The sequence below is a fragment of the Lupinus angustifolius genome, chromosome LG02 (assembly GCF_001865875.1).
Source record: "Lupinus angustifolius cultivar Tanjil chromosome LG02, LupAngTanjil_v1.0, whole genome shotgun sequence".
Taxonomy (NCBI): Eukaryota; Viridiplantae; Streptophyta; class Magnoliopsida; order Fabales; family Fabaceae; genus Lupinus; species Lupinus angustifolius.
The window spans coordinates 1,819,362-1,832,833 of NC_032010.1; the positions used below are offsets into that span (position 1 = coordinate 1,819,362).

Here is a 13,472-nt window from a genome sequence, read left to right on the forward strand (position 1 = left end):
TCGATTCACGATTAGATCAACTGTTAGGAACAAGTTTAATAATTATGGCTTCATAATTTGACATGTATATGGGATGCACTTACCACAAATTGCTATTTTTTAAAAGAATTTTAATTAGCTACCAAGCAAAGTATGGATTTTCAATTATTTAACAAATTAATCACTGCATAAGCACATTGACGGGTTTTTAATTAAACAAATTACATTTTTTGAAAATGAATTAAACAAATATTTTTTATCTTAAAGGTTACACAATATTTTAAAACTCACAAAGTCAAATAGCCACACACACAAAAAAACAATCCTAGATTTCAGAATCAACGGTCCATATCTAAGTACCGTTGCATCTAAATTTAAACGACCCTTTTCATTTAAAAATTCCGACCGTTGCTCCTATGTTGTTTCACTTCTTATTCCTATTTCCTCATTCACTTCACTTCACAACCTTAACTTCTTCTCTTTCTCTTTCACTTTCTATTTTTGTTTTTCATTCTTTTCTGTGTAATTCACTAACATGGTTATAAAAACAACATCATCTTCTCCTTCGCCTCCGGTTACCATAATGATATCTTCCGGAGGAGGAAGCCGAGGCAAGGGACTAGTTAATAGTACTAGTCCCTTGCCGCGCGCTTCCTTCTCCAATGATAATCATAATTCTCCTCTTCGAAGAAGAGTATCGGGTGGTGGTGGTGGTGGTGGTGGCGGTGGTGGAAGCAATAACTATTGCAATTCTTCTATGTCTAAAGAAGAGATTGCAACAACAACAACAATGGAAGAAGAAGAAGAAGAAATGAATTCAGAATATGTATCATATACCGTTCACATTCCTTCTACCCCGGATCGCCAACCTTTATCGAATTCTCAAACAAGCATCAATGAAGAAGATTGCAAGAACAACAATGGCAGCAAAAGCTACATCTCAGGCACAATTTTCACTGGTGGTTTCAACTCGGCGACTCGAGGCCATGTGATCGAATGCTGCTCTACGGAGCGCGACGAGGAGCAGTCAAAATCTGTGCTTGTTTGTGGAATGAAAGGGTGTGATGAGGTTGCAATTGAAGGGGGAAAATCAAGTTTTGTTTGTGAATGTGGGTTCAAGATTTGCAGGGATTGTTACTTGGAATGTTATGGTGGGAAAAATAGCAATGGAAGGTGTCCTGGTTGCAAGGAACCTTACAATTACGCGAGCGATGATGATGACAATGATGATGATGAAGAGCGAAATTCCGAGGCGGGTGATAAGGCCTTGCCATTACCCTCAATGGCTGAGTTCAAATTGGATAAGAGGCTTTCAGTTGTGAAGTCATTTAAGGCACAAAATCATCCACCTGATTTCGATCACAGTCGATGGCTATTCGAAACCAAGGGTACTTATGGCTATGGAAATGCAGTGTGGCCTAAAGATGGATATGGTGCTGGATCTGGTGCTAATGGATTCGAACACCCTCCGGATTTCGGAGAGAAAGCTAGGAGACCCTTGACTAGAAAGGTTGGAGTTTCAGCTGCAATTATCAGTCCATATAGGTAAAAAAAATTCCTTTTTTTCATTAATTAAGTCAAATCTTAAGCTGCATTATTTTTCATGTGTGTGAAAGATGTGTTTTTTAGCATATAATTTTTATACCAAGTTTAGTATGTGTTCTAATGTACCTGTTCAATTTGTCCTCAAATTACCCATCACTGTCATTACCTATTCTACTCTTTAGTTTTTTGTTTTCATTGAGTAAAATCCCTAGTTGGGCACTTCTGCAATCTTTAAATCGAGTTGTGTTGCTCATAGTCATACAAGTTATGGTTTTTTGTAACATTTTTTTTCATTGAGTAGAGTCTCTAGTTGGGTTTTTCTGCAATATAACAAAATAACAAATCACCTTGTTACTATATAGTTTGTGGTTTTTAGCAATTTGGTATGAAATCTAATGTACCTATTCACTTAGCCTTCAGAGGACTTGTTCAATTTGTGTTTTTTTGTTCTCATTGAGTAACAAGTTATGGTTTTAGCATGTTTGATATGAATTCTAATGTGCTATTCAATCATGTTCAGGTTACTTATTTTGATGCGTCTTGCCGCATTGGGATTATTTCTTACATGGAGGATTAGGCACCCGAATCGCGAAGCAATGTGGCTGTGGGGAATGTCCATAACTTGTGAACTATGGTTTGCGTTTTCATGGATACTTGATCAGCTCCCTAAGCTCTGTCCTGTGAATAGAGTCACTGATCTCTCTGTTTTAAAAGAGCGGTTTGAGTCCCCGAACCTTCGCAACCCGAAAGGAAGGTCAGACCTCCCAGGAATTGATGTTTTTGTTTCCACAGCAGACCCTGAAAAGGAGCCTCCTCTTGTTACTTCAAACACAATTCTTTCGATCCTCGCAGTCGATTATCCAGTGGAGAAGGTTGCATGTTACTTGTCTGATGATGGTGGAGCATTGTTGACATTTGAAGCTCTTGCTGAAACTGCTAGTTTTGCAAGAGTGTGGGTTCCTTTCTGTAGAAAGCACCAAATAGAGCCTAGAAATCCTGAAGCATATTTCGGGCAGAAGCGCGATTTTCTCAAGAACAAGGTTCGGTTAGACTTCGTGAGGGAAAGGAGAAGGGTGAAGAGGGAATATGATGAATTCAAAGTGAGGGTAAATTCCTTACCTGAATCCATAAGGAGAAGATCTGATGCTTACAATGCTCATGAAGAGTTAAGAGCTAAGAAGAAACAGATGGAAAATGGCTCCGATGTCTCCGAACCCATTAAGGTTCCGAAAGCAATATGGATGTCTGATGGTTCTCATTGGCCTGGAACTTGGGCATCAGCAGAACCAGACCACTCCAGAGGAGACCATGCTGGCATTATTCAGGTATTTTAATCTATCTATATATACTATGTAGTAATTAAATACTTTGTCTAATTGCAGATATGATATGTATTAGCATAGAGTTCTTTATGATACTTTTTTGCACTTCACCAGTACTATCAAATACTGTGTTGCAACTTTCAAAAAGAAAAGATAAAAACTGTGTTGTATTAAATCATTGCATATATTATTTTGGGGGAAATAATTGTATGATTTGTGTTGTATATGTGAAATGTAGTAAACTAGTAATTGAATTCTTTGTGTAATTGTATATATATCATATGTAGTAGCTGTGCATGCATGCTGGCATGGAATAATAATAGGTACATATGACACATTCTTTGGACTTCATCAGTACTATCAAATGCTTTGTGTTATATATGTTATGTAGTAATTGGATCATAGAGTTCGATTTTCACCACAAACTTTTTATCTATTTCTGCAGGCAATGTTAGCTCCGCCAAATGTGGAGCCTGAATTTGGTACAGAAGTTGATGCAGAGAACTTGATTGACACAACCGATGTTGATATTAGATTACCAATGCTTGTTTATGTGTCTCGAGAGAAGAGGCCCGAATATGATCATAATAAGAAAGCAGGAGCAATGAATGCTCTTGTTCGCACAAGTGCCATCATGTCCAATGGACCATTCATTCTGAATCTTGATTGTGATCATTACATTTACAACTCCTTAGCTATGAGGGAAGGTATGTGTTTTATGCTTGACCGGGGTGGTGATAGAATATGTTATGTTCAGTTCCCTCAAAGGTTTGAAGGCATTGACCCCAGCGATCGATATGCAAACCACAATACAGTGTTCTTTGATGTGAGCATGAGAGCTCTTGATGGCTTACAAGGCCCAATGTATGTTGGAACCGGTTGCATATTCAGAAGAACAGCTCTTTATGGGTTTAGTCCTCCTAGAGCTACAGAACATCATGGTTGGTTCGGCAGGAAGAAAATTAAGTTGTTTTTGAGACGGCCTAATGTGTCAAAGAAGCAAGAAGATGTAGTAGTTGTGCCAATCAATAGTGATCACAATGATGATGATGCTGACATTGAGTCTTTGCTTCTTCCGAAAAGGTTTGGGAATTCTACTTCTCTAGCTGCATCCATTCCGGTAGCAGAATATCAGGGAAGGTTGCTTCAAGATTTGCAAGGAAAGGGAACACAAGGAAGGCCTGCAGGTTCTCTTGCTGTGCCTAGAGAACCATTAGATGCTGCTACTGTTGCAGAGGCAATAACTGTCATATCTTGTTTCTATGAGGATAAAACTGAGTGGGGAAAAAGAGTAGGATGGATATATGGTTCTGTTACCGAAGATGTGGTGACTGGTTACCGAATGCACAATAGAGGGTGGAGATCTGTGTATTGTGTGACCAAAAGAGATGCTTTTAGAGGAACAGCTCCGATCAATTTGACAGACAGGCTCCACCAAGTGCTTCGGTGGGCGACCGGATCCGTTGAGATCTTCTTCTCAAGGAACAATGCATTATTGGCTAGTCCTAGAATGAAGTTCTTGCAAAGGGTAGCATACTTCAATGTCGGAATGTACCCTTTCACTTCGATGTTTTTGATTGTGTATTGCTTTCTGCCTGCAGTTTCCTTAATTTCCGGGCAGTTTATAGTCTCAACTCTGAGTGCAACTTTTCTAGTGTTCTTGCTAGGCATTACAATCACACTTTGCTTGCTTGCATTACTTGAGATCAAGTGGTCAGGAATCACGCTACACGATTGGTGGCGAAACGAGCAGTTCTGGTTAATCGGTGGAACAAGTGCCCATCCAGCTGCTGTTTTACAAGGCTTGTTGAAGGTCATAGCTGGAGTAGACATCTCATTCACCCTTACATCAAAGTCAGCCACTCCAGAAGACGGAGACGACGAATTCGCAGATCTTTACGTAGTAAAGTGGAGCTTTCTAATGATGCCTCCGATTATAATCATGATGGTTAACATGATTGCCATTGCTGTTGGTGTAGCAAGGACTATGTATAGCCCCTTTCCACAATGGAGCAAGCTAGTAGGAGGTGTGTTCTTCAGTTTTTGGGTTCTATGCCATCTTTTCCCTTTTGCAAAAGGGTTGATGGGAAGAAGAGGAAAAGTTCCAACCATAGTTTATGTTTGGTCTGGTTTGCTCTCAATTATTATCTCTTTGCTTTGGGTTTATATATGCCCTCCTTCTGGAACACAACAAGATTACATGAATTTCAAGTTCCCTTAAAACCTTAGTTTGAGGAAATATGAGTTTCCTCTAGTACTAGTGTGTCTGTCTATGTTGTATTAAACTAGTCTATGTTATATCTTACATTCTGCTATTCTGATCATGTGTAAAGTAAACACTTTACATGTGCTGTGTTATGTTTGGAAAAAATATTGAAGTTGTAAACTTCATGCTGTAGTATTATTGATTGGTTAATACTCTCTAATTTGTTATTATAGTGATAATGGTAGCACATTTATTAATGTGACTTTTGAGAACCATGGATAGCACTTTATACTATTGATTAGAGTTACACAAATATCATTGTCACACTTTGTTCCTTCCTTTCTTTGAGAAACAGCTTGGGGAAATTGTATTGTGTGTGTCAGGGACTTGAAATTACTCTATTTTTCCTAGGAGTGAATTTTCTGATAGTGAGTCTTGACAAACAATAAGGTTGTTTGCTCGGTGACCTATAGGTTATTGTTCGAATATACTGGTACTAATACGCGAAATGGTAAATTCGATATGAGGTATGTATAGTAAATAAGAGAATCATATTAATATGTCTAATTATCGTAATATCGATTGTTGGGGCATATTGGAACCATTTAACCTTAGCTACCATAGCATGTTTCCAACATTTCAATATACATAATTTTGTGGCACAATGTTTCCACCTACAACTTTACAAATTAAGATTTCAATAATAAGCATTGACTTTTCATTTCATGCTTGATATGCAATGATTGTTTGAAACTGTGTTGTTATTTAGCAATTCAAATATGGTACTCTTGAATGAGAATCAAGGTCATATAATAACATAGTATATTTTCATCAAAAGTGTGGCAAATTTAATTTGTAGACCAAAAAATCAATGAAATGATTATACAATCTCTTCCAACATAGTATATTTTCATATTCATGATACAAATAAAAGGTTCTATGTTGATGTAAATATGTGTTATGAAGCCTTATGTTCGGTAATCTTTTTATGGTTTGAGTCGCATTAAATATTGAAGTTTTTTTATCTTGTCAATTAAGAAAACAGACAAGACAAGATAACACATTTACTTGAAATTTTAGGGGTATTTACGGGCATAAACAAAACAGACAAGATAACCCATTTTGTCATTTCTAAGTTTACATGGGATTTACTTATTAGATAGTTGTTTTGAGTTGGATCCCCGAAAAATATATATTTTTCTTTCTTAAAGTTATATAATTTTAAAACATTTACATTAGTATCCAGGAAAGGTTATTATAACAAGATAATGGGGGGTGGAATTAGAGATTGGTTGAGTAAACAATGGACTCTTTCCTTTTGCCATATACTTGAGGGTAATTGCTAATTGGAGCTTTCTTCAAGGTGTTGGGTTTCATTTTTCACAGTCTACTTAGGGTTTGTTTGTGAGTTGGATTTTAGAGGGGAAGGAAGGGAAAGAGAAGGCTTGAGAGTCATTTCACAAGTATATTTCATGACTCTCAAACCTTCCATTTCTCTTATTTCCCCTTCAAAATCCAACTCTTAAACAAACCCTTAGTCAACGACATAGAGATCTTATTAGGCTTTGTGCTCATTAATTTATCTAGGGCTTATTTATCTCGTAGTATTTCTGTGTGACTTTCTTCTGGGCTTCAGCATCCCCTATTAATAAATTTAAGACAAATCATAGAAATACTTCTATTAATAGGTTTTAACTTAATTAATAATTGTTTTGCTTATAAATAGAGTACTCTAATCTCTCTATTTCAAGTATGATATGTGAGGTCAGATATTTATACTTATTGAGAAGGACATGTATATTATGATTTTATCTCTCAATTGGCTAATCATATCTCTTTGTCCTTTGTAGATTCTAGTATATTTCCTTATTTTAGTGCACTTTTTTGTACATAATTATCTTTTAATTGTGATATATTTTAGATTTATCTTATAAATTTGTCTTCGAAATAGGGTAGTCTTGACTATGGATGTGATCTCCATATTAGATTAATCTCGATAATATATGACATTTTAATATCATGATTATGTGTTATTTCAAACCTTGCCGGATTGCCTAGCACTATAGATCTTACTCGGTGGAGATGCATTCCCAAAGTCTTGTATATATGATCTTCACCAACCGTGTATTCGATCGCTCTTAAGTTATAATTTGATTTAGTCATGGATCCAAGTAATGTTGAACATTTAACCTAGGTGAATGTTTTATGTAATAAAAAGGAAGGTTAAAATCAATAATTATATAAATCATTAATTAAGATAAGGAAGACAATTAAACGTAAGTGAATAAATTTTATTGTCAAAGTCAATCCCAAAAATGTTGTGGACAACTTTTAGGAATAAGGGTGTTCATGTATTAAAAAAAGTTGTCCAAAACAATTAACAAAAAAGACATTCATGTAATAACTACTAAAGGTTATTGAGGAATTGAATATTGTCAAATTATTAAGGATCAATTAGAAAAAATGCATCAATAAGGCAATTAGTGAAAACCATCTTCATGTACTAGCAACTAGCAATTTTAGTTGGTTTGGTGGGTTTAAAACAAGGTGGCACAAGTGGCCACAAATTAGCAAGTTAACAATTATTCTATTATTTATTATCTTCAATTATTTTTAAAGCACTTTATTTTCTGTTATTGTTCTTTGATATAGTTAAATTGTGTATTCTTTTGTCTCCTATTTCTCTATCATCAAGTACTCCTTATTAGTTGGCTAAAATTCTAATAACTATATATTTTTGTCATAAAATATATTCTTTTTTATTGGTTAAAAATGTTAAAAAAATATATTAATCTTAAATTCCTAACTAACGAAAATGAAATAGTAAACAATGTCATACAACTAGAAAATATATTCCCTTGTTTGATTTTTAACTTACTCTTATTATTATTTTATTTACAAATTAAAAATATAAAATAGGTAAAACCCTAATAAAAAAAATTCCAAAATCAACAATTGTCTTTCAAGAATTTATCTGCATGACCAAAATAATAGTAGCCTTGGCCTCAAAAAATATAAAAACCAAAATCATAATTTAGTAATTTTATTTTTCCAAATTCCAAGTCGTTAAAGACAATCCACGTGGAGCTCCATGATTGGTTCGAACAACAAAACAGTCCTTCTATGATTGGCCAGTGACGAAAGGAACACGTTTTTCAAAAGCGTAGTATTTGTGGCAAAATTTAACTTTCAGTTCAAACAAATATAACAAACAAGACTCAAATCAAATAATCAAATAACCATTATATAACACATTTTCATTTCTCATTCATATTCTCAAATCCAAAACCCTAATTTTGATTTTGCAACCAGATCCAAGGGTTCGAAAGAGATCCAGTTCTCTAAATCATGGCGCATCGAAGAGCCAAGTTGTTGTTCCTTCTATGCGCTCTATGCTATTCTCTCAACGTCTTTGCAGCGTAATATTTTATTTTTCAATTTTTTTTATATTTTCAATTTAATTTTTGAAAGAGTGCAGTATAAAGATTTATATACAATCAGTACATCATTCATCGTTTGATTTGTATTACTTTTATCTAAGAGTCAATAATGATAAAATTTAAATGGCGGATGATATACTAACAGTGTAGAAATTTCTTATAATGTCAGTGTATACATTTTTTTTCCTGAAAATCAAATTCTAGTGAGATTAAGGTTCGATTGTTGTTGTGAATGATTAGAATGAAGCTTATGTTATGATGTGCATTGCAGAAAGAGTTATTATGACATACTTCAAGTATCAAAGGGTGCATCAGATGAACAGATAAAAAGAGCATATAGGAAGCTTGCATTGAAGTATCATCCTGATAAGAACCCGGGAAATGAAGAAGCTAATAAGAAATTTGCTGAGATTAACAATGGTATATTACATATCTATATATTTATTGTTTTTATCATTCTCTCTCGTTGTGTAGACCTTGACTAGGCTGATTATTGAAGCATCTTTGATTGTTTGTTATGATCTATGAAGCATGGACACTTTAGAATAGTCACGTGGTGTTCGTCAAGAATTCATTGGTTGACACTTTTGGAATACACCCAATTTTTTGTATAACCTTTTCAAAAACATTTCAGGGTTTCTATACCGCTAAATGTCGACATGTTACATAATTGTTAAGATTTTATCATGTTTACAGTGTGTTATTATCACTTTTATTCAAATTTAAGCTTTGTGCTTTTATATCTTGTGTCATAAGTGTGTGTCCTATATGAATATCTTTTTTTATCAAAAAAATGGTCATACATGGGTTTGTGTTGTGTTATGTTGTATTTGTGTCTGTGACATATCCTTGCTTCCTAGGCAATGATTTTACTGACCTAAGTATTTTTATTTATTTTGGTTTGTAAAAATTTGTTGTTGGTTTTGGATGTTATGATCAGCGTATGAAGTATTATCGGATAGCGAGAAGAGAAGTATTTATGATAGATACGGTGAAGAGGGTCTGAAGCAGCATGCTGCTAGTGGAGGCAGAGGTGGTGGAATGAATATTAATGACATTTTCAGTTCGTAAGTACTCTCACTTTAACAAATTGTGGGGATGAGGAAAAGGACTTATATTACATGAACCATTGTACATGTTACATTCATTATACAAAATATACAAGCATGTGCGATAAGGTTTTGAATTGTGGACTGCATCACTGATGTGGCTGCAATGTTGGTTGTGGTGGCTGCCTCAACCGTATGAGGCCATGATCACGGACTATATTGGCCCTCAACAATTGCAAAACAACCACGGCCACTATTTAAAACCCTTGCTCATATTGACACAAACTGCACATTTATGATTATACTGATTCATTGAGTTCTTAACGTCTGCATCAAATTTTCTTATGATATAAATCACATATTGTCATTGATTTGTTGATAAAGATTGCAAAATCATGAATAGGCAGACTGCTTTTTATTGGGTGTATCCTCTGCTACATACTTAATTACTTATTTATGTAGCTTATTTTTAATTTTTACTTTGATAGAATTGTGTGTAGTTTATAATATGCCAATATGGGCTTGAATTTGTGGATAATATTATGACACTGAATATTTCTCAGTTTCTTTGGCGGTGGCTCAATGGAGGAGGAGGAAGAAAAAATTGTAAAAGGTGATGACGTGATTGTTGAATTAAATGCATCCCTCGAAGATTTGTACATGGGAGGTTCCTTGAAGGTGAGATCATGACTTATTACTGTTATGAGTACATGCATTAAATCTTATATGTCGGCTGATGTGTTTGTATCATGTGCTTTTTGTACTTGTGCAACATTTGATGCAAAAAATGTAGATGGAAATGGAAGTATTATTGAGATTATCAAATTGGTTTTCATGTGATAAATGGCAACAGAAAAGTACCCTTTTACTTAGCTATAAATTAATCCAGAAGAAATTTAGAGAAACTAAAAGCATCCAAGGGTATGTTTGGACTTTTGGAAGGCCAGGGAAATGATAAGAAGAGTTAGGTTTTCCTAATCTGTAAAAAAATTAAAATTAAAGGAAAATGCGATGTTATCATATATTATTATACCTTTCAATCATCCCCTATTCATTTAAATATTTTATAACTATAAATAAATGAAAAATTAACCTTCCCTTTCCTTTCTCTCCAAATGCTCCATCCAAACATAGTCTAAGATGAACTGCTCTAGGAGCTGCAAAACAGCACTAATGTGTACTCAAAGCTTGGCCTCGGGCATCTAATGCACGTATTTCACGAATAAGAGCTCTGATATAACCGGAGGCTGTTCTGTATATCTCCCTTTTCCGTTTTATTTTTTATGTTGTAATTGGTATCTCTTTTGCTAACAATTAAATCCATTCTTTGAGGAAACACTTCAGCCACTAGCCAGGCATAGTTGTAAACTATATCAATTTGTCAAGAACACCAGTGTAGAACTTCTGAAGTTTTTGGTGATTGCTTCTTTCTTTATGACCATTACATTTTAAATTTGTAATTATCAGGTATGGAGGGAGAAAAATGTTTTAAAGCCAGCACCTGGGAAGAGACGCTGTAATTGTAGAAATGAGGTTTACCACAAGCAAATTGGGCCTGGGATGTTTCAGCAGATGACAGAGCAGGTAAGATGCATGTTATTATGCATGTGTTTCTTGATTAGTGCTATTTTTATGCTGGTTTATTTTTTTCCTATTGTGTTAACATATATGGAAATTTAAACTTGATTTTTTAATTTACTTGTCCAGGTCTGTGAGCAATGCGCTAATGTCAAATTTGTAAGGGAGGGATATTTCGTCACTGTTGATATCGAGAAAGGCATGCAAGATGGACAGGTAAACTTTTGAAGTTTATCTATAGGCTTTAACATTTTTGCATAATATCATGCCTTGTTACCCAATTTCATATTTACTGACTTTTGAGATATTATCAATTTATCATTAGTTATAAGTCAATTAAATGATCCATTTGTTGTTGTTTTTACTCCTATATATATATATCGAGAAACTCAGCTATAGTAAAATTGTAGAAGTTGAAGAAAATGCTCAAGCTAGGGTGTTCCAATTTTATTTTATTTCCCTTTTTCACTTGAAAGAGTCTACGTAGAGAGAAATCATGGATAAAGAGAATTTAGAATTAAAAACAGTGTACTGTTGTAACTAATTTGAACTATAATGTTGAAGACATGCTAAGTACTAATATTACCAAAATCCAATTTTAAGGGTGTCCCTGGTTAAGCTGAAAAAAATGAACGAAAATTTTGGTGTGAAATTTACTATCCAGAAAGTGAGCAGAAAATAAATTTTCCTCTACCTAGCACCAATTATTGAAAACTCAAGTTTTCTAGAGTACAATTTCTTTACCACTTTCTATTTTTCACATTTTCTACCAAGCATGCGCTAGTATTCGATGCAAGTGAATATGTATAGGAATGGTGATTCAGGAACGCTTGGTGAAAATTTTTATTTACTTATTCCAAATTTTAAATTAATTGTTGTCCCGAAGAGTTACAAGTTTTAGTCCTTTAACAGGAGGTGCTATTTTATGAGGATGGTGAGCCCACAATTGATGGAGAACCCGGAGATTTAAGGGTTAGTAAATTTGTGTTTGTGTTCTTATTAGCAACGGTTTTGTATGCATGCAGTAGTATGATGACAATTTATATGATGTTTTGAGCAGTTCCGTATCCGTACTGCACCCCATGATCTCTTCAGAAGGGAAGGCAATGACTTGCATACCACTGTCACTATAACTCTGGTAAGTATTGTTGTTGTTGATATGTATATCAATCGGTTGAGTTACACTTTGTCCCCAATCTATTTTGGACAGGTTGAAAGCCATATCATAGGCAGTGTGTACCATTACTAGCACAGCTGGTTGCTAATTGAATTTCGCATTTTCTTGATTTATAACATGTTAATTTCTCTCTGATAACACAGTCATCAAAATTCTGGGCACTGTAAAATTTGTTAACCTTAATTTTCTTCAGGTTCAAGCTCTTGTTGGTTTTGAGAAGACCATTAAACACCTAGATGAGCATCTGGTGGACATAAGCACAAAGGTGAGCATGAAATTTCTCTAGTTTCGGATGCTGCCAATCGTTGTTGATAAAAAGTAGTAATGTTTATATATATTTAACAAAATCCTGAAAACGGCATCTTTGCTTGTGGGTTAAGACTGCATAGATCTACTACTCTCACTAGATTCGGCAGCCTTGTGTTCTGGGCCACTCTATATTTAAAAAATGGCATCCATCTGACACGCTTTCTTTTACCCAGGGAATCACAAAGCCAAAGGAAGTGAGGAAGTTCAAAGGAGAGGGTATGCCATTGCATGTGAGCACAAAGAAGGGAAATCTATATGTCACTTTTGAGGTTTTATTCCCCACGTCACTAACTGAGGAACAGAAAACAAAGATAAAAGAAACTCTTGGTTAGAATAAATACAAGATACATGTTATAATATTTCTCTGATTATGTTCACATTGTAACATGATTAGGTGGTTATAGTAGTAGATGCATTCCCAGGGCCCCTAGCATGTCCCCTTTTTTTGTTAGGTACCAAATTGATGCACATAATGATGTGCATCCTTTAATCTTTGCTGGAATGTTCTGTCTCCTGTGAATTCATGTGCCTTCATGGCTTGCTATTTTTTTTGTCAAGATACAAGGAAAATATAACACTAGATGAAGAACCATGCTTACATTAGCTTTTGTAATGTAACCTTAAATCATTTATCTTGTGAACTTAAGATTGAGATTGTAGGCATTCAATGACTCTGTCTAGTGTTAATTTCAAATTGCATGTCATCTTTGATCTTTCTTCTTGATTTTAGTTACTAATGTATTGCTGAAGTTGCTATTGATGTTTCAACTTTCAAGGGCAAACACAATATGAGATGAATTGTGTCCATTAACTATATTTGAAAAATATTTTTTCCTTCCACGATCAATTCAAATACTATTGGACTAT

The 13,472-nt window shown here is 34.7% G+C and overlaps 2 protein-coding genes across 2 annotated transcripts; both read left to right on the top strand.

Annotated features, from left to right (window-relative positions):
* Window positions 441–5,238, top strand: LOC109331692 (cellulose synthase-like protein D5). Its single transcript, XM_019566357.1, has 3 exons — window positions 441–1,524; window positions 2,045–2,849; window positions 3,292–5,238. Exons 1-3 carry the CDS (start codon window positions 515–517, stop codon window positions 5,065–5,067), a joined length of 3,591 nt encoding a protein of 1,196 aa, XP_019421902.1. The 5' UTR covers window positions 441–514; the 3' UTR covers window positions 5,068–5,238.
* LOC109331739 (dnaJ protein ERDJ3B-like) lies at window positions 8,255–13,295 on the top strand. The gene is made up of 10 exons (XM_019566428.1): window positions 8,255–8,471; window positions 8,764–8,912; window positions 9,433–9,559; window positions 10,105–10,219; window positions 11,009–11,125; window positions 11,249–11,335; window positions 12,032–12,091; window positions 12,180–12,257; window positions 12,490–12,561; window positions 12,779–13,295. The coding sequence occupies exons 1-10, from the start codon at window positions 8,401–8,403 to the stop codon at window positions 12,935–12,937; spliced, it is 1,035 nt and encodes a 344-aa protein (XP_019421973.1). The 5' UTR covers window positions 8,255–8,400; the 3' UTR covers window positions 12,938–13,295.

Bases quoted from the DNA above. Each gene is read 5' to 3' on its own strand.
- LOC109331692 (XM_019566357.1), top strand. From the start codon at position 515: ATGGTTATAAAAACAACATCATCTTCTCCTTCGCCTCCGGTTACCATA. The intron at 1,525-2,044 runs GTAAAAAAAATT...AATCATGTTCAG, and splicing joins GCAATTATCAGTCCATATAG to GTTACTTATTTTGATGCGTC. The intron at 2,850-3,291 runs GTATTTTAATCT...CTATTTCTGCAG, and splicing joins ACCATGCTGGCATTATTCAG to GCAATGTTAGCTCCGCCAAA.
- LOC109331739 (XM_019566428.1), top strand. From the start codon at position 8,401: ATGGCGCATCGAAGAGCCAAGTTGTTGTTCCTTCTATGCGCTCTATGC. The intron at 8,472-8,763 runs GTAATATTTTAT...TGTGCATTGCAG, and splicing joins TCTCTCAACGTCTTTGCAGC to AAAGAGTTATTATGACATAC. The intron at 8,913-9,432 runs GTATATTACATA...TGTTATGATCAG, and splicing joins ATTTGCTGAGATTAACAATG to CGTATGAAGTATTATCGGAT.